The sequence below is a fragment of the Mobula hypostoma genome, chromosome 9, assembly GCF_963921235.1.
Source record: "Mobula hypostoma chromosome 9, sMobHyp1.1, whole genome shotgun sequence".
NCBI lineage: Eukaryota > Metazoa > Chordata > Chondrichthyes > Myliobatiformes > Myliobatidae > Mobula > Mobula hypostoma.
Window position 1 is genome coordinate 76,907,381 of NC_086105.1, and position 24,377 is coordinate 76,931,757.

The window sequence follows — 24,377 nt, forward strand, 5'->3', positions numbered from 1 at the left end:
TGAACTCTGACTTGGCTACTCCAAAGCATTAACTTTGTTGTTTCTAAGCCATTCCCATGTAGCTTTGGCTTTATGTTTGGGGTTATTGTCTTGCTGGAAAACAAATCCTTGTCCAAGGTGCAGTTCTCTTGCAGACTGCATCAGGTTTTCCTCCAGGATTTCCTTGTATTTTGCTCATTCATTTTACCCTCTACCTTCACAAGTCCTCCGGGGACTGCTGTAATGAAGCACCCCCACAGCATGATGCAGTCACCACCATGCTTCATGGTTGGGATGGTGTATTTTTGATAATGTGTGGTGTTTGGCTTGCACCAAATATAGCATTTATTCTGATGGCCAAAAGCTCAATTTGGGTTTCATAAGACCATAGAACCTTCTTCCAGCTGACTTTAGAGTCTCCCACATGCCTTCTGGCAATTGCTCACTGAGATTTTGTGTGAGATTTTTCAACAGTGGCTTTCTCTTTGCCACTCTCCCATAAAGCTATGACAGGTGAAGCACCCAGGTAACATTTGTTGTATGTGCAGTCTCTCCCATCTCAGCACTGAATATTGTAATTCCTCCAGAGTTGTCATAGGTCTCTTGGTGTCTTCCCTCACTAGTCTCCTTCTTGCATGGTCACTCAGTTTTTGAGGACAGCCTGCTCTAGTCAGGCTTACAGCTGTGCCATATTTTTTCCATTTCTTGACTTAACTGTACTCAATGACTTGGAAATTTTCTTGTATCCATCTCCTGACTTGCGATTTTCAATAACCTTTTCACAGAGTTGCTTGGAGTATTCTTTTTGCTTCATGATGTAGTTTTTGCCAGGATACTGACTCACCAGCAGTTGGACCTTCCAGATACAGGTGTATTTTTACTACAATCAATTGAAACACCTGACTGCACACCGTGATCTCCATTTTACTAATTATGTGACTTCTAAAACCAATTGGCTGATTTGGGGTGCCATATTAAAGAGGGTGAATACTTGTGCAATAAAATATATTGTCTTTTATATTTGTAAATAATTTAGATCACTTTGTAGAGATCTGTTTTCACTTTGACACGAAAGAGTCTTTTTCTTTTTTCAGTGTCAAAAAAAGCCAAAATAAATCCACTGTGATTCAATGTAAAACAATGAAACATGAAAACTTCCAGGAGGAGTGAATACTTCATATAGGCACTATATATTAGGAATTTGCTGCAGTGTCTGGATCAGTGTGTGAAATGCAACAAAAATAACAACGTTCAATAGTCCTAATGAGTCCTGGTGAAGGGTCTCGGCCCTTCCTATGGATATTGTCTGACCTGCCAAGTTCCTTTTGTGTGTTACTCTGGGTTCCCAACATCTGCAGAATCTCTTGTGTATAACATTCACAAGAGATTCAAAAAAATTTTTTTTAAATATATTATAACTAATGTTAAAACATGGATATGAAAAAAGATGTGCATAAATTGATAAATACCAGCATGTATTTACAATGTAAACAGCTTTATAAAAAGTGGTTTGAAGTATTTGCAGTGCAGTGATGGGGGTAATGGAGAGAGATGAGTGGGGAGGGTAATGAGAACTTGTGGGGAAAAACTTTCAGATGGTGTGAAGTTTTTGTTTTAATAGCCCCATAGCACTTTCCAGAAGGGACCTTTTGGAAAAAGCAGTTTGCTAGGAGGGTAGTGTCTGCAATGATTTTTCTGCCCACTTCGATGTATTTGGACACATACGAGTCCTGCGGTGATGGTAGACTGCAGCCGAAAGTCAAGTACTAAATAATTGGTGAGTTGCTATTGGGTTTATTATAGATGGTTCCGTGAGGCAAGTAAGTGTTCGGGTTTCAAAGGTTGGGGCAAGGGTGATCAGAGTGCCCAGGTGAATGATTGAATCTGTGCTCAAAGTGAAGAAAAAGTCACTAATCTGGTTCCTTGCACTTCCCAAAAACTGTTTCTTGTCCAATATGTGCTTCCAATTCTATTCTTGTCACTTGTGATATTGAAGAAAAATGAGTATTCTTTGTGGTTGTCACTCAATATATGGCGAACTGTCAGGTCAGCAGTTTACTATCACTGCAGGATTTCTATGTATATTCATAATGCTACTTAAATTATAAATACATGCTGGTATTTATGTATCGATGCACATTCTAACTTTATTTTTATATAATTCTTTAATTCTGTATCATTTTTGATTGCTGTTGTTTTTGTTGCATGCCATGCCCTGTCCAACACCCCACAGCAAATTCCCAATACACAATATGGTAAATAAAGCTGATCCTTGAAACTTGATATTAGCTGTAATCAGATGAAGCTTCAGACACCTTTTACATGGTCCCACTTGCCACCAAAACCATCTTTAACCTGCTCTCTTCTCTTGTTTTGTAAGGATCAGTGTCATATTGTGGCAAATTATTATAAACACAAGAGATTCTGCAGATGCTTGAAATCCAGAGCAACACACACACACACACACACACACACACACACACACACAAAATGCTGGAGGAACTCAGCAGGTAATGCTACATCTATGAAGAGGAATAAACAGTCAACATTTTGGTATTGGCCTGAAACATCGACTGTTTATCCCTCTCCATAGATGCTGCCTGACCTGTTGAATTCCTCCAGAACTTTGTGCGGCAAATTATTGACATTTTTCCTCCTCAGAGTTCACCTATACGAAGAATTCAGTGAGGGCTGCTGGAACATGGTTTGTCCAGCAAAGCTAGAACCCAAAGAGAGAGATTTTCAGTGCATCAGTCCAGATTGGATCCCAGATTCACCCATTCACAGGGTTCTTTCAATTACATCAGTATAGCTGAGCTCGCAAGGTAGAAAAAAATACCTGTATTTCCTCCGCTCAGTTGCTAGTAGGTATTCATCAGTGTACAAGTCTGTCTTAAAGTCATACAGCAGAGAGAAACCCATTGGGCCAACTGAGCCCATCAAACACCGATTACACTAATCCCTTTATACTATCTGCACACTCTGCTACTCAACTGGGCAGCAGGAGTAGTTCCAGTGGTTAACTAACCTAACAACCCCAATGTCTTTGGAATGTGGGAGGAAAACTGTAGAGCTCAAAGGAAACCTACGGAGTCACAGAGAAAAGTTTGCAGATTCCACACAGATGGCACCAGAGTTTGGGATTGAACCCAGGTCACTGGAATAGTGAGCAGCAACTCTTCTGGCTATATCACTGTCCTGGCTTGTCCTTTCAAGGTTCTAGATACAAGATTGTTTATTGTCATTTATCAGTGTACAAGTGTAAAGGAGAAAGAAATAATTGTTACCCCACATCCTATTTAGTAATAAAAACCCAATAAGCATAAAGAGCACCAAAAACACAGTAAATATTAGTGTGAGATTAGTTTATACACATCGGCTGATTGTATGTATATAGAGTAATGTTAGGTCCAGGAGCATCTGTACATAAGGTGACTGAGAGGAAATGATGAAGTAGTGCTGGTGGAGTGGGTTAGTGAGTAAAGGTGTTGATCAGCCTGATGGCTTAGGGGGAGAGAACTGTTTTTGAGTCTGGTGGTCCTGGCATGGATGCTGTGTAGCCTCTTCCCTGTTGGGAGTGGGACAAACAGTCCATGAGCAGGGTGGATGGGTTCCTTCATGATATTGCTGGCCCTTTCCCAGCACCTTTCTGTGAATATCTTCTTGATGGCATGCAGGTTGGTGCTGGTGATGCACTGGCTGTTTTAATTGGAAAAATGAAAAAATAAAATTAAAAATGTTATTTATCTTTTTTTTTACTAATATCACCTATCTCTTCATCTGTTGCAGGAGCTAATGTCCCAAGAAGCCAGGGTAATTGTTCAGAAAAGGAAGACATCCCTGAATGAGCAGCTGAATGTGATCCAGAGCTACATACAAAGATTGCGATTCCTGGCAGATGAGGTATAGTATCATGAGGAATAAAGACAATAAGATTGAAAGAGTACAGAGAAAATTTACAAGAACACAAGGACCTGACTTATAGGGAAAGACTGAATAAGTTTGGACTTTATTCCCTGGAGCATAGGAGAATGAGGGAGATGTGATAGACGTATACAAAATTACGAGGGATATAGAGAGGGTAAATGCAAGCAGGCTCTTACCACTGAGATTGGGTGAGACTACAGCTAGAAGGTATAGGATAAGGGTGAAATGTGAAATGTTGAAAGGGAACATGAGGGGGATCTTCTTCACTCAGAGTGTGGAATGAGCTGCCAGCGTAAGTGGTGGATGTAGGTTCAATTTCCACATGGAAGAGTAGTTCAGACAAGTACATGGAAGGGAGGAGTACGGAGGGCTATGGTCCAGATGCAGGTCAATGGGACTAGTCAGAATAACAGTTTGGCACAAGTGGGTGGGTGAAGGGTCTGGTTCTGTGCTGTAGTGCTCTGATTTTATGACTCGAGTTTTTGGCTGGGGAACTGGGTTGTAAAATGTCACATCATGAAAATTTCTGTCAGCAAATAATGGAAAATCAAAGGCCTTTGAGGACTCAAGAGCTTTCCTGGTCTTTGATTTTCCTTCAGGATTTTCCCTTTGTCCTTTGCTTGTGTAAGTATGACCAAAGGACTCAATCTACTCCCAACCAATGGAAAGAAGCTGTCACTCGATACAGCATTACTGGCAATCAGGCTCAGAAAAAGCCCTCAGCTGCGTGTTCCCTGATAACTCCGTGGCATCAAAGGCTACAGGGCAAAGGCAGGAAAATAGGGCTGAGAGAACACACAGACACACACCTCTACTTGCACTCCATCAGGATGCTCCAGGCATCCACCACCTCTGTGTAAAAGAAACCACCTCTGCCATCACCCCTATACTTTCCTCCCATCAATTTAAAATTATGCTCCCTCATATTAGCCATTTCCTCCCTGGGAAGAAGCCTCCAGCTGTCCATTCAAACTATGCCTTTTATCATCTTGTACACACCTATTAAGTTACCTCTCATCTCCTTTACTACAAAAAAGAAAAAGCCCTTAGCTTGATCAATCTATCCTCAGGACCCCAGATCTAGCAACAAGGATGCTGCTGGGTCTGGAAGACCTGAATTATAAGGAAAGATTGAATAGGTTAGGACTTTATTTCTTACATAGAAGATTGAGAAGAGATTTGATAAGTTATACATAATTATGATGTATATAGAAAGAGTAAATGAAAGCATGCTTTTTCCACCGAGTTGGGTGGGTTAAGAGTGAAAGGTGAAAAGCGTGAGAACGTGCAGTGCTCAGGCAGGACAGATTAGAGGGCTTGACTACTGAGTCCTTATGGGTGGAGCTGAGAAACAGGAAAGGTATGGCCACATTAGTGGGATTGTATTACAGACCACCCAATAGTCAACGAGACTTGGAAGAGCAAATCTGCAGAGAGATAGCAGGCAACTGCGGGAAACATAAAGTTGTGGTGGTAGGGGATTTTAATTTTCCATACATTGATTGGGACTCCCATACTGTTAGGGGTATAGATGGTTTAGAGTTTGTAAAATGTGTTCAGGAAAGTTTTCTAAATCAATATATAGAGGGACCAACTAGAGGGGATGCAATATTGGATCTCCTGTTAGGAAACGAATTAGGGCAAGTGACAGAAGTCTGTGTAGGGGAGCACTTTGGTTCCAGTGATCATGACACCATTAGTTTCAATTTGATCATGGACAAGGATAGATCTGGTCCTAGGGTTGAGGTTCTGAACTGGAAGGCGGCCGAATTTGAAGAAATAAGAAAGGATCTAAAAAGCGTGGATTGGGACAGGTTGTTCTCTGGCAAAGATGTGATCGGTAGGTGGGAAGCCTTCAAAGGAGAAATTTTGAGAGTGCAGAGTTTGTATGTTCCTGTCAGGATTAAAGGCAAAGTGAATAGGAATAAGGAACCTTGGTTCTCAAGGGATATTGCAACTCTGATAAAGAAGAAGAGGGAGTTGTATGAAATGTATAGGAAACAGGGAGTAAATCAGGTGCTTGAGGAGTATAAGAAGTGCAAGAAAATACTTAAGAAAGTAATCAGGAGGGCTAAAAGAAGACATGAGGTTGCCTTGGCAGTCAAAGTGAAGGATAATCCAAAGAGCTTTTACAGGTATATTAAGAGCAAAAGGATTGTAAGGGATAAAATTGGTCCTCTTGAAGATCAGAGTGGTTGGCTATGTGCAGAACCAAAGGAAATGGGGGAGATCTTAAATAGGTTTTTTGCATCTGTATTTACTAAGGAAACTGGCATGAAGTCTATGGAATTGAGGGAATCAAGTAGTGAGATCATGGAAACTGTACAGATTGAAAAGGAGGAGGTGCTTGCTGTCTTGAAGAAAATTAAAGTGGATAAATCCCCGGGACCTGACAGAGTGTTCCCTCGGACCTTGAAGGAGACTAGTGTTGAAATTGCGGAGGCCCTGGCAGAAATATTTAAAATGTCACTGTCTACGGGTGAGGTGCCAGAGGATTGGAGAGTGGCTCATGTTGTTCCGTTGTTTAAAAAAGGATCGAAAAGTAATCCGTGAAATTATAGGCCGGTGAGTTTAACATCGGTAGTAGGTAAGTTATTGGAGGGAGTACTAAGAGATAGAATCTACATGCATTTGGATAGACAGGGACTTATTAGGGAGAGTCAACATGGCTTTGTGCGTGGTAGGTCATGTTTGACCAATCTATTGGAGTTTTTTGAGGAGATTACCAGGAAAGTGGATGAAGGGAAGGCAGTGGATATTGTCTACATGGATTTCAGTAAGGCCTTTGACAAGGTCCCTCATGGGAGGTTAGTTAGGAAAATTCAGTCGCTAGGTATACATGGAGAGGTGGTAAATTGGATTAGACATTGGCTCAATGGTAGAAGCCAAAGAGTGGTGGTAGAGAATTGCTTCTCTGAGTGGAGGCCTGTGACTAGTGGTGTGCCACAGGGATCAGTGCTGGGTCCATTGTTATTTGTCATCTATATCAATGATCTGGATGATAATGTGGTAAATTGGATCAGCAAGTTTGCTGATGATACAAAGATTGGAGGTGTAGTAGACAGTGAGGAAGGTTTTCAGAGCCTGCAGAGGGACTTGGACCAGCTGGAAAAATGGGCTGAAAAATGGCAGATGAAGTTTAATACAGACAAGTGTGAGGTATTGCACGTTGGAAGGACAAACCAAGGTAGAATATACAGGGTTAATGGTGAGGCACTGAAGAGTGCAGTAGAACAGAGGGATCTGGTTTTACAGATACAAAATTCCCTAAAAGTGTCGTCACAGGTAGATAGGGTCGTAAAAAGTGCTTTTGGTACATTGGCCTTTATTAATCAAAGTATTGAGTATAAGAGCTGGAATGTTATGATGAGGTTGTATAAGGCATTGGTGAGGCTGAATCTGGAGTATTGTGTTCAGTTTTGGTCACTAAATTACAGGAAGGATATAAATAAGGTTGAAAGAGTGCAGAGAAGGTTTACAAGGATGTTGCCAGGACTTGAGAAACTCAGTTACAGAGAAAGGTTGAATAGGTTAGGACTTTATTCCCTGGAGCGTGGAAGAATGAGGGGAGATTTGATAGAGGTATATAAAATTATGATGGGTATAGATAGAGTGAATGCAAGCAGGCTTTTTCCACTGAGGCAAGGGGAGAAAAAAACAGAGGACATGGGTTAAGGGTGAGGGGGGAAAAGTTTAAAGGGAACATTAGGGGGGGCTTCTTCACACAGAGAGTGGTGGGAGTATGGAATGAGCTGCCAGATGAGGTGGTAAATGCAGGTTCTTTTTTAACATTTAAGAATAAATTGGACAGATACATGGATGGGAGGTGTATGGAGGGATATGGTCCGTGTGCAGGTCAGTGGGACTAGGCAGTAAATGGTTCGGCACCGCCAAGAAGGGCCAAAAGGCCTGTTTCTGTGCTGTAGTTTCTATGGTTTCTATGAGGGGAAACTTATTCAATCAGAGGGTAGTGAGAGTGTGGAACAAGCTGCCAGCACAAGTGATACTGCAAGCTCAATTTCAATGTTTAACAGAAGTTCGGGAGGTGTATGGAGGACTATAGTCCCAGCGCAGGTTGATGCGAGTAGGCATTTTAAATGGTTCAGCACAGACTAGATGGACCGAAGGGCCTACTTCTGTGCTGAACTTTTCTATGACTCTATCCTCATAAGACATGTTCTCTAATCCAGGCAGCATCCTGGTAAAACTGTCTGCACCCTCTCTAAAGGTTCCACATGCTTCATATAATGAGGCAACTAGAACTGAACACAATATTCCAAGTGTCCTCACACCTGGGTTTTATAGAGCTGCAACATTTTCATGGCTCTTTTAAACCTATGACCTTTTGATTTCAATGCTCACAGCATGCTCTGCACTCTGCCAACCTGTCTAAGTCTAATTCTACTCTTGAACACGCATTTATTATTGCAATAAAAAGAATTATGCCATTCTCTTTCCTCTTGCTGCTTGTGCCTGAGCTTAAATTTTGATGCTTTGTGAATGGAACCCCAATTCCTCTGAATACTAACACCTTTTACTCCCTTACATTTCTATTTTCTTCACATTAGCACACATTTTTCCACGTTCATATGCCATTAGTTATACAGATTTCCTTCATCTGTCTGTAATTCCCTGAAGCTTCTCGGCACCCTTTCACTCAGCAAACAAGGTCTTACACATTGGTATACACTCAGTGGTCACTTCACCTGTACAATTGCACGATAATGCAAATATCTAATCAGACAATCATGTGGCAACAACTCAATGCATAAAAGCATGCAAACTTGATCAGAAAGTTCAGTTGTTGTTCGAACCAAACATCAGAATGGGGAGGAAATATGATCTCGAGACTTTGATCGTGGAATGATTGTTGATGACAGATGGGACGGTTTGAGAATCTCAGAAACTGCTAATCTCCTGGGATGTTCACACACTACAGACCCTAGCAAGAAATATAAACACACGCACACAAATAAATCCAGAGATATCTATTGAAGTGCCCATTGAGTGAATTCCACATTCATGACATCGATAGATGCTGTCATGCTGTTCCCTAACTGGTTGTCACTTCTAATCAAAACTATGCTTGTACTTAAAAATTAAAATATAAAGATTGAAATGTTCCTTTTGAACTTCTGATGTCATGATTAGACGCTAAATAAATACAATCATTTACTTTTATACCTCAGGAATACACATAAAAGTAATTTTGATTAGTGATTTGCGCCAAAGATAATTGCATTTAATAAATTGAATTTCACCATTTTCTGACAATTGTGTGCAATTGGGATCATCAAATTGTGATTGTTTGAATGAATGCCAATCTGCATCATGAACCCCATGGTGAAATGTGTTTTGTTCTGAGGGATTTGTACATAGATCACCAAGTATAGTCCTATGACCAAACCACTATGCTGGTTTGAATCTGGACTTCAGTCTCTATTACTGATGTCAACACCAATGCTGGAGGCTATTGAGGTATCCATAGCAACACACCCCACGATTCTCTCTAATCAAATAGATGTGCAGTCCAAAAACATCCTTGAGGAAGAAAACTTGGAGCTTAAAAATAGATCAAAATATAGAAAATTGTAATAAAATATATTCATACCATGAAAGGAATTTGCAGCAGAAACATTTAAAAATGGGCCAGTAATTTGCATTTTTTTTATAATTTCAGCCACAACATACCATCCCGGATGTGTTTATTTGGATGCTCAGCAGTAACAAGAAAGTTGCATATGCTCGGATTCCAGCTAAAGACATCTTGTTTTCCGAGAAAGAGAACGAGAAAGGAAAGGATTGTGGAAAAATTAAAACGGTCTTTCTGAAAGTATGCATTTCTTTTGTTCTATAAGTATTTTAAACATTGAAATGAAGAAGGATTAGTTGATGCTGTACAGTATAGAAATATACGTAGATACCTTCTTTGTAAGTTTTTTTTTCTTCAAGGTTTTGTGCTGAGGAAATTTTACCTCACAAATCTGAATGAACGCTTGATTAGTAAGAAAATTGATGAAGATAAGGCCATAAAACCAAAAGACATAGGAGCAGAATTAGGCCTTTTAGCCCATCAAGTCTGCTCCACCATTCAATCATGGCTGATCCTTTTTTCCCCTCTTCACCCCACTCCCTGGCCTTCTCCCATAATCTTTGATGCCATGTCCAATCATGAACCCATCAATCTCTGCCTTAAATACATTCAGTGACCTTGCCTCCACAGCTGCCTGTGGTAATAAATTCTACAGATACACCACACTCCGGCTAAAGAAATTTCTCCACATCTCAGTTTTAAATGGATGCCCCTCTATCCTGACACTGTGCCCTCTTGTCTTAGATTCTCCCACCATGGGAAACATCCTTTACACATCTCTGTCCAGGCCTTTCAACATTCGAAAGGTTTCAATAAGATTCCCCCTCATCCTTCTAAATTCTAGCAAGTATGAACCCAGAACCAACAAATGTTCCTCTTATGATAACCCTTTCATTCCCAGAATCATTCCTGTGAACCTACTCTAAACCCTCTCCAATGCCAACACAATGATGGGTGGTTGCCGTTGAGCAGATTTCATTCTGGGTCCTCTGCACTCTGGTTCAGCAGACTTGGTGAGCATGTTCATGGCTAGGGAGAACAGTGTCACTGAGATAGTGCACCCTGTGATGATGCCGATCTCCACCTTGTGCCAGCTTGATGTAATTGCTCCTGAAGAGACCCTCATCCTGAATTTGTTGTAATAATCTGCAGTAAGGTCTCTGATTCTGCTGGGGACGTGATATTTGGTCAGTGTGAGCTGCACCAGCTTGTGCGTTGCCAGGTTGATCCACAACACTGACAGGTTGCCCTTGTTCTCTCTGGCCTCCCTGATGAGCTGTGTCACCACACCGATGTGCTCCAGACAGCCCGGCATCCCTGAAATGCCACCCTTCTGGACTGATGTATCATTATAGGTGTTCTTTGCTAGGTAGGTGCACAGCCGGTTAGAAATGGCACTGAAGAAGATCTTCGCCTCGACACACAGCAGGGAGATGATGCGAAACTGATCTATCTGGGTGGCGTTTTCCTCCTTCGGGATCCACACCCCTTCAGCCACTCTCTACTGTTCTGGGATCTTCCCCCTTCTCCAGAAGATTCTCAGGATCTTCCACAGACGCAGCAGGAGTTTGGGGCAATTCTTGTACACTTTGTACGAGGTGTTGCTTGGTCCTGGAGCCGAGCTTGCCCTTGCTTTGCGGACGACCTCTCTGACTTCCTTTAGTTGCAGCTCTGGCATGTCGAACTGCACATCCAGTTCAGGTGGGTCTATTAGGATGTTGCACTCTCCCAACTCCTGCTCTCTTTCAGGATCATTATATATCTTCTTCAGATGTTGGTCTATGTCTTCCTGCAAACAGGCCAGTTTCCCACTGTGCTTCTCCCCCAGCAACTCCTTGGGGAACTTGAAGGGGTTGGCGAAAAAGGCAGCACGATTTCACGACGCCGCCTCCGATGTCACTCTGCCTGGCGGAGGACCCTGATCTTCTTTCGTAGTATGCACATCAGCTGGGCCAAGCCAATCCTCTCCTCTTCTCCCTCCTCCTTGTATTGGGACTTCAGCGCTTTCATCTCCTGCCTGATGTTGTGAATCCTCAATGCTCTTTGGTTCTTTGAGTAAGATGTTTTGGAGCCTTCCTTCTCCTCTTCTCCGAACCGTTCAGCTGCGATACTGACAATAATTGTTGTCATGGCTTGCAGCTTCCCATCAACCCCTCCCTTCACTATTGCCTCCAGAATTTGGTTGACATCTTCATCAAACTGCTTCCACAGTGAAGCCATGTTAGCTGCAGGCCATTTGATTCGCCTCCTGTTAGACTTCATGTTCGAGGGATAACATGTTTATAGGTGATTATATAAATATATACAGTATATTTATAGAGAGAAGTGAAACTATAAGAGCAATTTTACGCTTAATCCAATAAGAAAAATTGTTGAATGAACTCAGCCACAATTAATCTGCCAAATCATCCTGTTTCTACCCTCACTGGTGCGCGGCACAGGCAGCAATCCAGAAATTACTACCTGCGAGGCCCTGCTTCTCAGCTTTCTACTCAGCTCTCTAAATTCTCTTTTCAGGACCTCTTTGCTTTTCCTTCCTATGTCATTACCAATATGTACCCAGACATCTAGCTGCTCTCCCTCCCACTCCAAAATGTTGTGGATGGGATCCGAGATGTCGCTGACCTTGAACCTGGGAGGCGACATGCCATTCAGGTGTCCTGTTCAGGTCCACAGCATCTCCTGTCTGTTCCTCTGACTATTTGAACTTAAGTTTCTCCCTTAAGGAAACCATGCTGACTTGGATATTAGGCCTTGGTACTGTGTATAAGGGATGCCATATCATGTAGCAAATGTACAAGATGTGGTCAGAGCATACTTGGAATAGTGTGTTCAGTTCTGGTCACCACAATACTAGAAGAGATTTGTCACAGATAGAAAGAGAGCAGAAAGGGATTTGCCAGAATGTTGCCTGGAATGGAGGACTTTAGTTAAAAGTTGAAATTGGACAAACTGGGAGTATTTTCACTCTAGTTCAGAAGACTGAGTGGCGACATTATATAGGCTTGCAAAATTATGAGGGCATTGACAAGGTAGATGGTTGCAGTTTTAAACACAGGGTAACGTGCCAAAATGACTACTACCATCATTAAGAGGCTGATCATTGCACACATTAACTCCAGCTTCTCAGGAAGCCTTCACTCCCTTGCCACTGGAAGAGGTCTATGGCAGATACTCTCTCCCTTGCCCTACACACATCATGGGACCATTTGGATAGTAAAGGCACCTACATTAGACTATTATTCATTGACCACAGCTCTGCTTCCAATTCTATAATTACATCAAACTCCTCCCTAAACTCCTAGGGCTTCAACATCTCCCTTTGAACCTTTGATCCTTGACGTCTGACTAACAATCTCCAATCAGTAAGATAGACAACAAAACCTCCACTGCAATTATCCTCAACCCTGGTGACCCAGAAGGGTCTGTCCTTTTCACTCCATATCCACACATGGCTGTGTGGCCAGATTCTGTTCTAACTCCATCTACAAGTTTACAAATGATACCAACACAGTGAGCCATATCTCAAAAGCAAAGAGTCTGAAATAGACAGCTTAGTGACATGGTGTCATGACAATAACCTTTCCCTAAATGTCAACAAAACTAAAGAGTCTGTCATTGGGTTCAGGGGGTGGGGGGCACATGCTCCTGTTTTCTGGTAAAGTGGATTGAGAGCTTCAGGTTCCTAGGTGTGAACATCACCAATAGTCTGTCCTGGTCCAAGCACATTGATGCCACGGCCAAGAAAGCTCACCAACGTCTCTACTTCTTCAGAAGGCTAAAGAAAATTGACATCTCCCCACCAACCCTTACCGACTTTACTGATGCACTATGGAAAACCTCCCATTCATGTGCATCTAGCTTGATATGGCAACTGTTCTGCCCATGACTACAAGACACTGCAGAGTGCGGTACATCGCAGAATTCAGAGAATATAGAGAAAAGTCTATGCATTGGTCTCACTGCCTAGGTAAAGCAGCCAGCATAATCAAAGACCCTACCCAATCTGCACACTCTCTCCTCGCACTCCTCCTATTGAGCAGAAGGTACAAGTGTTACCAGGTTCGGATTAGGCTCAAGTGCGGAGTGAGAGACACTGAAGCAAGCCGATGCTTCACAGAGTTTAATACGAACAGTGTTAATGGGAAAATAAAATAAACGCTAAGCTGAATAGGGCCATTAACTAAAACTCTCAAACGAGAAATGAGGCCTACACTGCAGCTGAAAAGAAAATCTAAACATTAAACGAATACCGCTAGTTTTCAGAGTCGTTTGGCTCAAAAGTCCAATTTCTCAGGGAAGGTCGAAAGCAAACAGGCAGTGAAGCGTTGCTGTGCTCTGTCCAAGTCTCGACAAGTATGGAGTTAAATAATGTCACGATTAAATAATTAGCTGACATGTGCAAATTCACAAGCGCAATTGCCTTATCTACCTCGCTGCCGAATCCGTGGTTGTGACAGGGCCCCCCTTTCTAGGTGCAGCCCTTGAGATGCCATAGACCTGTGTCCACTGGAAGTCCCGGATCAGCGACTTGACAAAGATGCCGGGATCCAAGTATGTTATTCTGGGCCATACCCTTCCCAGTCCACAAGGTACTGGACCCTATCATGTACCCGGCGAGATGCCAGGAGGCGCAGCACAGTATAGACAAGGGAACCATCTACCAGGCGGGGAGGAGGGGGAGGTAGGGTGACTGGGACCAGGGGAGAGGTAGTAACCGGCTTGAGCTGCTAAACATGGAATACTGGGTGGATCTTCACTGATGCTGGTAGACGCAATCTATAGGACACCTTGTTGACAGCCTTTTCCACTACAAACGGTCCCACATAGCACAGTGCCAATTTCCAGTTCTCAACTTTCAGGGGGAGGATCCTGATGCCAATCAGACCTCCTCTCCTGGCTTGACTGGCCTTACCTGTCAATGGAGCTGATCAGCCTGCTGGGAATGCTGTCTCTGGGCACGCAGCAGAGAAACCCTGGCTCATCTCCAGGTGCGCTTGTAGCGCTGGATCAGCTGTTCGGCAGCAGGAACTCATACATCGATCTCCTGATTAGGGAAGACTGATGGCTGGAATTCCTTCTGGCATTCAAAGGGAGACATACCGGTGGAGGACGACTGGAGGTTATTGTGGGCGATCTCTGCCCAAACCAATTGGGAGCTCCAGGACGTGGGGTTGGAAGAGGCAAGACAGCACAGAGTTGTCTCCAACTCCTGCTTCACTCTCTCAGTCTGGCTATTAGATTGGGGGTGGAAGCCAGACAAGAGGCTGGCCATGGCTCCTACAAGGGAGCAGAAAGCCTTCCAAAAGCGGGGAGTGAACTGTGGTCCACGATTAGACTCTATGTCTTGAGGAAAACCATGAAGCCTGAACACATGTTGAACCATGAGTGTGACAGTCTCACGAGCCGATGGGAGCTGAGGAGGGCAATGAAGTGGGCAGCCTTGGAAAATCGATCCACAATGACCAAAATGGTGGTGTGTCCATTAGACAGGGGCAGACCAGTGATGAAATCTACTGAGTGGTAGGACCAGGGGCGGTGGGGCACAGGCAGTGGACATAACAAACCCGCAGGACACTAGAATAATGTCTTGTCCCGAGCACAGGTGGGACAGACAGATACAACGTCGTGGACATCCTGAGACATAGGTGGCCACCAAAATTGTCTCTTTATAAACTCCTGAGTCCATTGAATTCTTCGATGTCCAGCCAGATGGAAGGAGTGACCCCATTCCAACACTTTGGAATGCACCGCAGCAGGAAAAACAGCCGGCTGGGAGGACCCCATCCAGGCCTGGATCTGACTGCCGGGCGGCCCTCACCTCTGCCTCGATTCCCCAGATCACCAGAGCAGTGATGCATGAATGAGGAAGAATGGACTCTGGATCAGCACTGTCCTCAGATCCGTCGAACTGCCTGGAGAGAGCATCAGCCTTTGTATTCTGGCTGGGGGACGATAAGTGAGGATGAAATTGAACTGTGTGAAGAAGAGAGCCCACTGGGCTTGACAAGAGTTGAGTCTCTTAGCATCCTGAATTTAGGAGAGGTTGTGATTTGTCCAGACCAAGAATGGATGCTCTGCCCCCTCCAGCCAGTGTCGCCATTCCTCCAGGGCCTCCTTGACAGCCAGAAGCTCCCGGTTCCCAACATCATAATTCCTCTTTGCTGGAGTCAAGTGACAGGAAAGAAAAGCACAAGGGTGCAGCCGGCTATCCACAGACGAGCGCTGAGAGAGACCAGCTCCAATGCCAACATCGGATGCATCCACCTCAACAATGAATGGCTGAGGTGGGTCTGGGTGTTGCAGCAGCGGGGCAGCGGGGCAGTGGTGAAACGTCGCTTTAGCTCTGAAAATGCGTGTACGGCACCATCCGTCCAGTGGAATTCTGCCGCAGTCTTTTTGGTGAGTGTTTTAATTGGAGCCGTGATAGTGCCAAAATTCCAGATGAAGCGGCGATAAAAGTTTCCAAACCCCTTGAAGTGCCATACCCGTTTGACTGTAGACGAGTTGGGCCACTCTGCAACTGCCTGAACTTTACTGGGGTCCATTTGAACACTGGATGGGGTAAGTATATAGCCCAAAAACCACACCTGGTCTTTATGGAATTCACATTTTTCAGGCTTGGCATACAGATTATTTTCAAGAAGACGTCTGAGTCTTCTCCGGACATGCTGGACATGGTCCTGATGCGAGCAGGAATAGATAAGGAAGTCATCAAAGTACACAAACACAAACATGTTCAACATGTACCTGAGCACATCTTTCACCAAGGCCTGGAATACAGCGACTCCCACTTTCACAAGCAAATTCACAGGCGCAATTGCTGTATCTACCTCGCTGCTGAATCCGTGGTTGTGACAACAAGAATCTGAAAGCATGTATCATAAGACCATGAGATATAGGAGTAGAATTAGGCCATTTTGCCCATTGAATCTGCTCCACCATTTCATCATGACTGATCCATTTCCCTCTCAGCCACAATCTCTTGCCTTTTCCCCAGATCCCTTCATATTATATTAGATTAGATTAGATTAGATTATGAGGACACTTAGTCCTCGTTTATTGTTATTTAGAAATGCATGCATTAAGAAATGATACAATGTTCCTCCAGAGTGGTATCACAAAAGAAACAGGTCAAACCAAAGACTAACACTGACAAGACCACATAATTATAACATATAGTTACAGCAGTGCAAAGCAATACCATAATTTGATAAAGAGCCGACCATGGGCACGGAAAAAAAAAGTCTCAAAGTTTTGATTGACTCCCAATAGTCCTAATAGCAGGTAGCAAGAAGGAGGAACTATCCCTGTCATAAATCTCCAGGCGCTGACAACTGCCGATGCATTGGAAGCACCCGACCACAGCTGACTCTGATTCATCGGAAAACTTCGAGCCTCCGACCAGCCTTCCGACACCGAGCACTGAGCACCATCTCTGCCGAGCGCTTCGACCCCGCCCCGGCCGCCGAGCAACAAGCAAAGCCGAGGACTCGGGGCCTTCCCCTCTGGAGATTCTGGATCGCACAGTAGCAGTGGCAGCGAAGAAGGCATTTCAGAAATTTCTCCAGATGTTCCTCCGTGCTCTCACGTCTGTTTCCATCCAATCAGGATTGTGCACGGCACCCGACTTGACAGATTACAGATATCTTTCACCAGAGTGGCCGCTGTGCACTGTGTTGCATTGCCATCTTCTGCACACTCTGACCAATATCCTGACCAATCAAGAATCTATCAACCTATGCCTTAAATAATCCTCGTGACTTGGCCTCCACAGCCATGTGACAATGTATTCTGCAGTTTCACCGCTCTCTGGCTAGAGAAATTCCTCCTCATCTCCATTCTAAATGATGTCCCTCTATTCTGAGGCTGTGTCCTCTGCTCTTAGACTCCCTCACCATGGAAAGCATCCTTTCCACTTCCAATCTCTCAAGATCTTTCAACATTCAATATGTTTCAATGAGATCCTTCCTCATTCTTCTGAATTCCAGTGAGTACAGGCCCAGAGCCATCAAACGCTCCTCATATGATAAGCCTTTCAATCCTGGAATTATTTTCGTGAATATCCTTTGAACCCTCTCCAATATCAACACATTCTTTCCTAGATAAGGGGCCCAAAGCTACTCACAATGCTCTGTATTCTATCTGCCACTTCTTTGGCCATTCTCTTAATCTGTCTAATTCCCTATTTAGTGTCTCTGCTTCCTCAAAACTACCTTTGCCTCCATCTATCTTCCTATCATCTGTTAATCTGGCTACAAAGCAATCAATTCTGTCATCCAAATCAGTGACATATGACATAAAAAGAAATGATCCCAACTCAGACCTCCGTAGAACACCACTCATCACCGACAGACAACTAGAAAGGCTCCTTTTATTCCCACTCTTTGCCTCCTGCCAAATAACCAAAGCTGTATCCATGCTAGTATCTTCCTATAATACCATGGACTCTTAGCTTGTTAAGCAGCCTCATGTGTGGCACCTTGTTAAAGGCCTTCTGAAAATCCAAGGACACAACATCCACTGTTTCTCCTTTGTTTATCCTGCTTGATATTCCTTCAAAGAATTCCAACAGATTTGTCAGCCAAGATTTTCCCTTAAGGAAACCATGCTGACTTCGGCCTATATGATCATGTGCCTCCAAGTACCCCGAAACCACATCCTTAACAATTGTCTCCGACATCTTCCCAACCACTAATTTGCCTATAATTTCCTTTCTACTACCTTCCTCCCTTCTTGACGAGTTGAGTGCTATTTGCAATTTTTCAATCCTCCAGAACCATGCCAGAATCCATTGATTTTTGAAAGATCATTACTAATGCCTCCACAATCTCTTCAGCCACCTCTTTCAGAACACTGGGGCGTAAATCATCTGGTCCAGGTGACTTCTACCATCATTTACCTCTGTACCTGACATTCTCAAACTTCCAGCATCAGGCTCAAGGACCTTCTATCCCATGTAGTTCCCAAGTATAAGATAGAGTTTTGACCTCACATTCTGCCTTATTTTCCACCTGCAAATGCAATTTCTCCATTAGTGTAACATTTTAATCTACAATCTTTATTACTTTTACTTTACACTACCACTGATGACCTATATGAATGATATGCAAACATATTTTTTCATTGTACTTCAGTACATGCGACAATAATAAACCAATTTATCAAATTAGACTTGGGCTTGTAGGAACAGGGGAGGGTCATTCAAAACCCTTGAGCCAACTATGGTCAATCTCTACCTTAGCTCTATGTCCCACTTTTTTCCTAAATCTATTAGTTTTAAAGATTTCCATTGATTCCACATCAACAGCCTGTTGGAAAAGTGGGTTTGTATTTTCCATTATCTTTTGTCGGGTGTATTGTAGATATGTAACCACATTTGATTGTGATTGGCATCAGAACACTGCACTCTTTCCTCTGTATTTTAAGAAAAATAATATTCATCAAACAGCCTTATATTATTTTTGAGTGGATTTCCTTATATTCTTTATATCAGAGGTTGAATTGTATTGAATTGCTGTGCACATTAACCTAGACGAAAGTTGCTTCATTTGGTGGTATACATTTACATAATTGAAATGATGATAAATTTGAACTTGAAATTGAATTTGAACTTGAGGTCCATGTGAATTAAGAATTCCAATGGAAAATCCTTGAATTTAAAATTGTATAAGGCAGCAAGGTGCCATTGATCTGGAACAGAATTCAAACATGAACTATAATGTTAATCCCCACTCAACACTGAGGGGATTTAGCAAAATTCTGGAGGTACTCAGCAGATTAAGCAGCATGTGAGGAAGCTCAGGGGTAGTCAACATGCTGTATCAAGACTGAGAATGAAAAGGGAAGATAGAACATAGAACATAGAACTTTATAGCACAGTACAGGCCCTTCGGCCCACAATGTTATGCAGACCTTTTCACCTACTCTAAGATTAATCTAACCATTCCTTCATACACAGCCCTCCATTTTTCTATTATCCATTTGCCTCTCTAAGAGTTTCTTAAATGCCCCTAATGAATCTGCCTCTACCTCCACTCCTGGCATTGTGCCCCATCCACCCACCACTTTCTGTGTAAAAAACTGACTCTGACCCCCCCCCATACTTTCCTCCAGTCAACATTAAATGATGCCCCCTAGTATTAGCCATTTCTGCTTTGAGAAAAAGACTATAGCTGTCCACTCAATCTATGCCTCACCATCTCTATTAAGTCACCTCTCATCCTCGTTCACACCAGAGAGAGAGGGAGGAGTGTGGCAGGAGTTGTCAAGTGATAGATTTGGTGAGGAGGGATTGATGGACAGATGGAACTTGGTGTGGGGGTGGGAGAGGTTGACCAAGCAACAGTAGCTAGGAGATGATTGGTGGAGATGACCAAGGACTAGGTTACAGAATCTGGTAAGAAAAGAAGGTGATGAGAGGAATCTAATAAGAAAGGGATGCGGTAACTTCTGTGGTTTGCAATGTCTGTATATTTTGATTTTTAATATATGAATATTCTTTTAAGTTGCCAGGGAAGCATATCATGGGCTGGACCATACAAGCAAAAGTGGACTTATATCTGTGGTTGGGTCCGATGAGACATGCAGATAATATTTTGGAAAACTTACCCAGTGGATTTGAACCAGAAGTGCCAGCTTCAGGCACTGGCCTTCAAATTTCCCCACCCCTCAGTATTCTTTACAAAGGTGAGTGTGATGCTGAGTAATTCCGTTACCAGTCATTCCAAATTGTGATCTGCATTATGTAAAGATGTAGTTACTATATATATTTTTAGATTATGAGGACACTCAGTCCTCGTTTATTGTCATTTAGAAATACATGCATGAAGAAATGATACAAAGTTCCTCCAGGGTGATATCACAAAGAAACAGGACAAACCAAAGACTAACACTGACAAGACCACATAATTATAACATAGAGTTACAGCAGTGAAAAGCAATACCATAATTTGATAAAGAGCCGACATTGGCACGGTAAAAAAAAGTCTCAAAGTTCCGATTGACTCCCGATAGTCCCGATAGCAGGTGGCAAAAAGGAGAAACTCTCCCTGCCATAAACCTCCAGGAGCTGACAACTGCCGATCCATTGGAAGTACCCGATCACAGCCGGCTCTGAGTCCATCCGAAAACTTCAAGCCATCGACCAGGCCTCCGACACCAAACACTGAGCACCAACTCTGCCGAGCACTTCGACCCCGCCCCGGCCACTGAGCAACAAGCAAAGCCAAGGACTCGGGGCCTTCTCCTCTGGAGATTCTGGATCACACAGTAGCAGCGGCAGCGATACAGGCATTTCAGAAATTTCTCCAGATGCTCCTCTGTGCTCTTACATCTGTCTCCATCAAATTAGGATTGTGCACGGCACCTTACTTGACAGATAACAGGAGAGGGCATACAAGGAAGCAAAAATTAGTGGGAAGACAGAGGATTGGGAAGTTTTTAAAACCTTACAAAAGGAAACTAAGAAGGTCATTAAGAGGGAAAAGATTAACTATGAAAGGAAGCTAGCAAATAACATCAAAGAGGATACTAAAGGCTTTTTCAAGTATATAAAGAGTAAAAGACAGGTGAGAGTAGATATAGGACCGATAGAAAATGATGCTGGAGAAATTGTAATGGGAGATAAGGAGATGGCGGAGGAACTGAATGAGTATTTTGCATCAGTCGAGGAAGACATCAGCAGTATACCAGACACTCGAGGGTGGCAGGGAAGAGAAATGTTCGCAGTCACAATTACGACAGAGAAAGTACTCAGGAAGCTGAATAGTCTGAAGGTAGATAAATCTCCTGGACCAGATGGAATGCACCTCGTGTTCCGAAGGAAGTAGCTGTGGAGATTGCGGAGGCATCAGCGATGATCTTTCAAAAGTCGATAGATTCTGCCATAGTTCCAGAGGACTGGAAGATTACAAATGTCACTCGGCTATTTAAGATGGGGACAAGGAAGCAAAAAGGAAATTATAAACCTGTTAGCTTGACATCGGTGGTTGGGAAATTGTTGGAGTCGATTGTCAAGGATGAGGTTACAGAGTACCTGGAGGCATATGACAAGATAGGCAGAACTCAGCATGGGTTCCTTAAAGGAAAATCCTGCCTGACAAACCTATTACAATTTTTTGAGGAAATTACAAGTAGGCTAGACAAGGGAGATGCAGTAGATGTTGTACATTTGGATTTTCAGAAGGCCTTTGACAAGGTGCCACACATGAGGCTACTTAACAGGGTAAGAGCCCATGGAATTACGGGAAAGTTACATACGTGGATAGAGCATTGGCTGATTGGCAGGAAACAGAGAGTGGGAATAAAGGGATCCTATTCTGGCTGGCTGCTGGTTACCAGTGGTGTTCCACAGGAGTCCGTGTTGGGGCCGCGTTGTACATTGTACGTTTTACGTTGTACATCAACGATTTGGATTATGGAATAGATGGTTTTGTGGCTAAATTTGCTGATGATATGAAGATAGGTGGAGGGGCCGGTAGTGCTGAGGAAACAGAGAGTCTGCAGAGAGACTTGGATAGATTGGAAGAATGGGCAAAGAAGTGGCAAATGAAATACAATGTTGGAAAGTGTATGGTTATGCACTTTGGCAGAAGAAATAAATGGGCAGACTATTATTTAAATAGGGAGAAAATTCAAAGTTCTGAGATGCAACGGGACTTGGGAATCCTCGTGCAGGATACTCTTAAGGTTAACCTCCAGGTTGAGTTGATGGTGAAAGAGGCAAATGCAATGTTGGTATTCATTTCTAGAGGAATAGAGTATAGGCGCAGGAATGTCTATAGTGAGTCTATAGTTTGTGGAATCAGTTCAGAGTTGTGAGTGAAGTTATCCACGCCATTCAGGAGCCTGATGGTTGTAGGGTAATAAATGTTCCTGAATCTGGTAGCGTGGGACCTAAGGCTCCTCTATCTCTGGCCTAATGGTAGTAACAAGAAAACAGCATGGCCAAGATGCTGGGGTCCTTGATACTGGATTCTGTTTTCTTGTTCAATAGTTGGGAGGGAATGGGTTATATCCACCACTTTCTGTAGTCTTTTCCGTTCCAGGGAATTTCTGTTCCTATGGAAGTTTGTCAAAATTTTAGATGGCATATTGAATATACCCAGCGGCACAAATCCATAGTTTCCTGAAAGTGACACCACATAGTGGTGAAGAAGGCGTATGCCTTGTCTGCCTTCATAAGTTATGGCAGAGAATCTAGAAGTTGGGACACTATGTTACAAATTGACAGAACCGCATTTGGAGTATTGTGTGCAATTCTGATTGCTACACTATGTGAAGAGGAGACAGAAATGATTGTGAGAGACAGATAAGGTAGGTAGTCAAAATCTTTTCCCCATGAGATGGGTATTATAAAAAGGGCACAAGGTTAAAATGAGAGAGAATGATCCCTGCTCTTTCTGATGTACATAAATGATATGGATGAGGAAGTGGAAGAATAGGTTAGTAAGTTTGCAGAAGACACAAATGCTATTGGAGCTATGGATTATGTGGAGGGTTGTAGGTTTCAGCAAGATATTGACAGGATGCAGAGCTGGGCGGAGAAGTGGCAGATAGAGTTCAATCCAGAAAAGAGTGGAGTGATTGAGTTTTGGAAGTTCAATTTTGAAGGCTGAATACATGGTTAATAGTGTGATTCCTAGCAGTGTGGAGGAACAGTGTGGACTTTGGATCCACGTCCATGAATCCCTTAAAGGGTTGTTAAGAAGGCATATGTTGTGCTGGCCTTCACTAGATGAGATATTGACTTCAAGGGGCTGTGAAGTAACACTGCAGCTCTATAAAACACTGGTTAGATCACACTTGGCATATTATGTTCAGTTTAGTTGCCGCATTATAGGAAGGATGTGGAAGCTTTAGAGAGGGTGCAGAGGAGATTTACCGGGGGGGGGGGTGGTGCTTCATGGACTAGAGAGCATGTTTTATGAGGATAGGTTGAATGAGCTTAGGGCTTTTCTCCTTGGAATGAAGAAGGATGAGAGATAACATTATAGAGGTATACAAGATAATAAGAGGCATAGATCAAGATAGCCAGAGACTTTTTCCCAGTGTTGAAATGGCTAATAAAATAACTAATTCCACAACCTATGGACTCACTATTACAGTTTCTATAACTCACGTTCTCAATATTTATGATTTATTTATTCTTATGATTCAGTTTTTTTTCTTTTTGGTATTTGCACTTTGGTTGTTTTTCGTTTTTGTTTTGTGCAGTTTTATATTAGTTCTGTTGTGTTTCTTTGCATTTGCTGCAAATACCCACAAGAAAATAAATCTCACGGTAGTATATGGTGACATATATGTACTTTGATTATAGATTTACTTTGAACTTTGGATTGAACTTTAATTGTAAAGTGACTGGAGGAAAGTACAGGGGTATTATCAGAGGTAATTTCAGAGAGTGGTGTGTGCATGGAACGCACTGATGGGTGTGTGTAGAGGCAGATACATTAGGGACATTTATGAAGCACTTAGATAGGAACATGATGATACAAAAATGGAGGGCGATGTAGGAGGAAAGAGCTAGATTGAATTTAGAGTAGGTTAAATGGTCAGTACAACAATGTGGGCCAAAAGGCCTATATGGTGATGTCATGGTCTATTTTTAAAGGATCTCTGAGAAATCATTTCTCACAGAGACAGAGTTTGATAATAAGACTTAGGAGTAGAATTAGGCCATTCAGCCCATCAAGAATGCTCCATCATTCCATCATAGGTGATTCATTTTCCCTCTCAACCCCAAACTCCTGCCTTCTCCTTATAACCTTTGACACCCTGACTAATCACAGAACTATCAACCTCTGCTTTGGGTATACTCAATAAATTGGCCTCTACAGGCAATAAATTCCACAGATTCACTACTGTCTGGCTGAAG

General features: G+C 42.9%; 1 protein-coding gene across 1 annotated transcript in view; it reads left to right on the plus strand.

Annotated features, from left to right (window-relative positions):
* The window catches only part of fer1l6 (fer-1 like family member 6), a 395,360-nt gene that overhangs the window by 177,623 nt on the left and 193,360 nt on the right, over nucleotides 1–24,377 (plus strand). Inside the window, exons 17-19 of the mRNA XM_063059547.1 lie at nucleotides 3,769–3,882; nucleotides 9,587–9,739; nucleotides 20,008–20,188. Of these exons, the coding sequence (XP_062915617.1) occupies nucleotides 3,769–3,882; nucleotides 9,587–9,739; nucleotides 20,008–20,188 (448 nt within the window). The remainder of the gene's footprint in view (nucleotides 1–3,768; nucleotides 3,883–9,586; nucleotides 9,740–20,007; nucleotides 20,189–24,377) is intronic.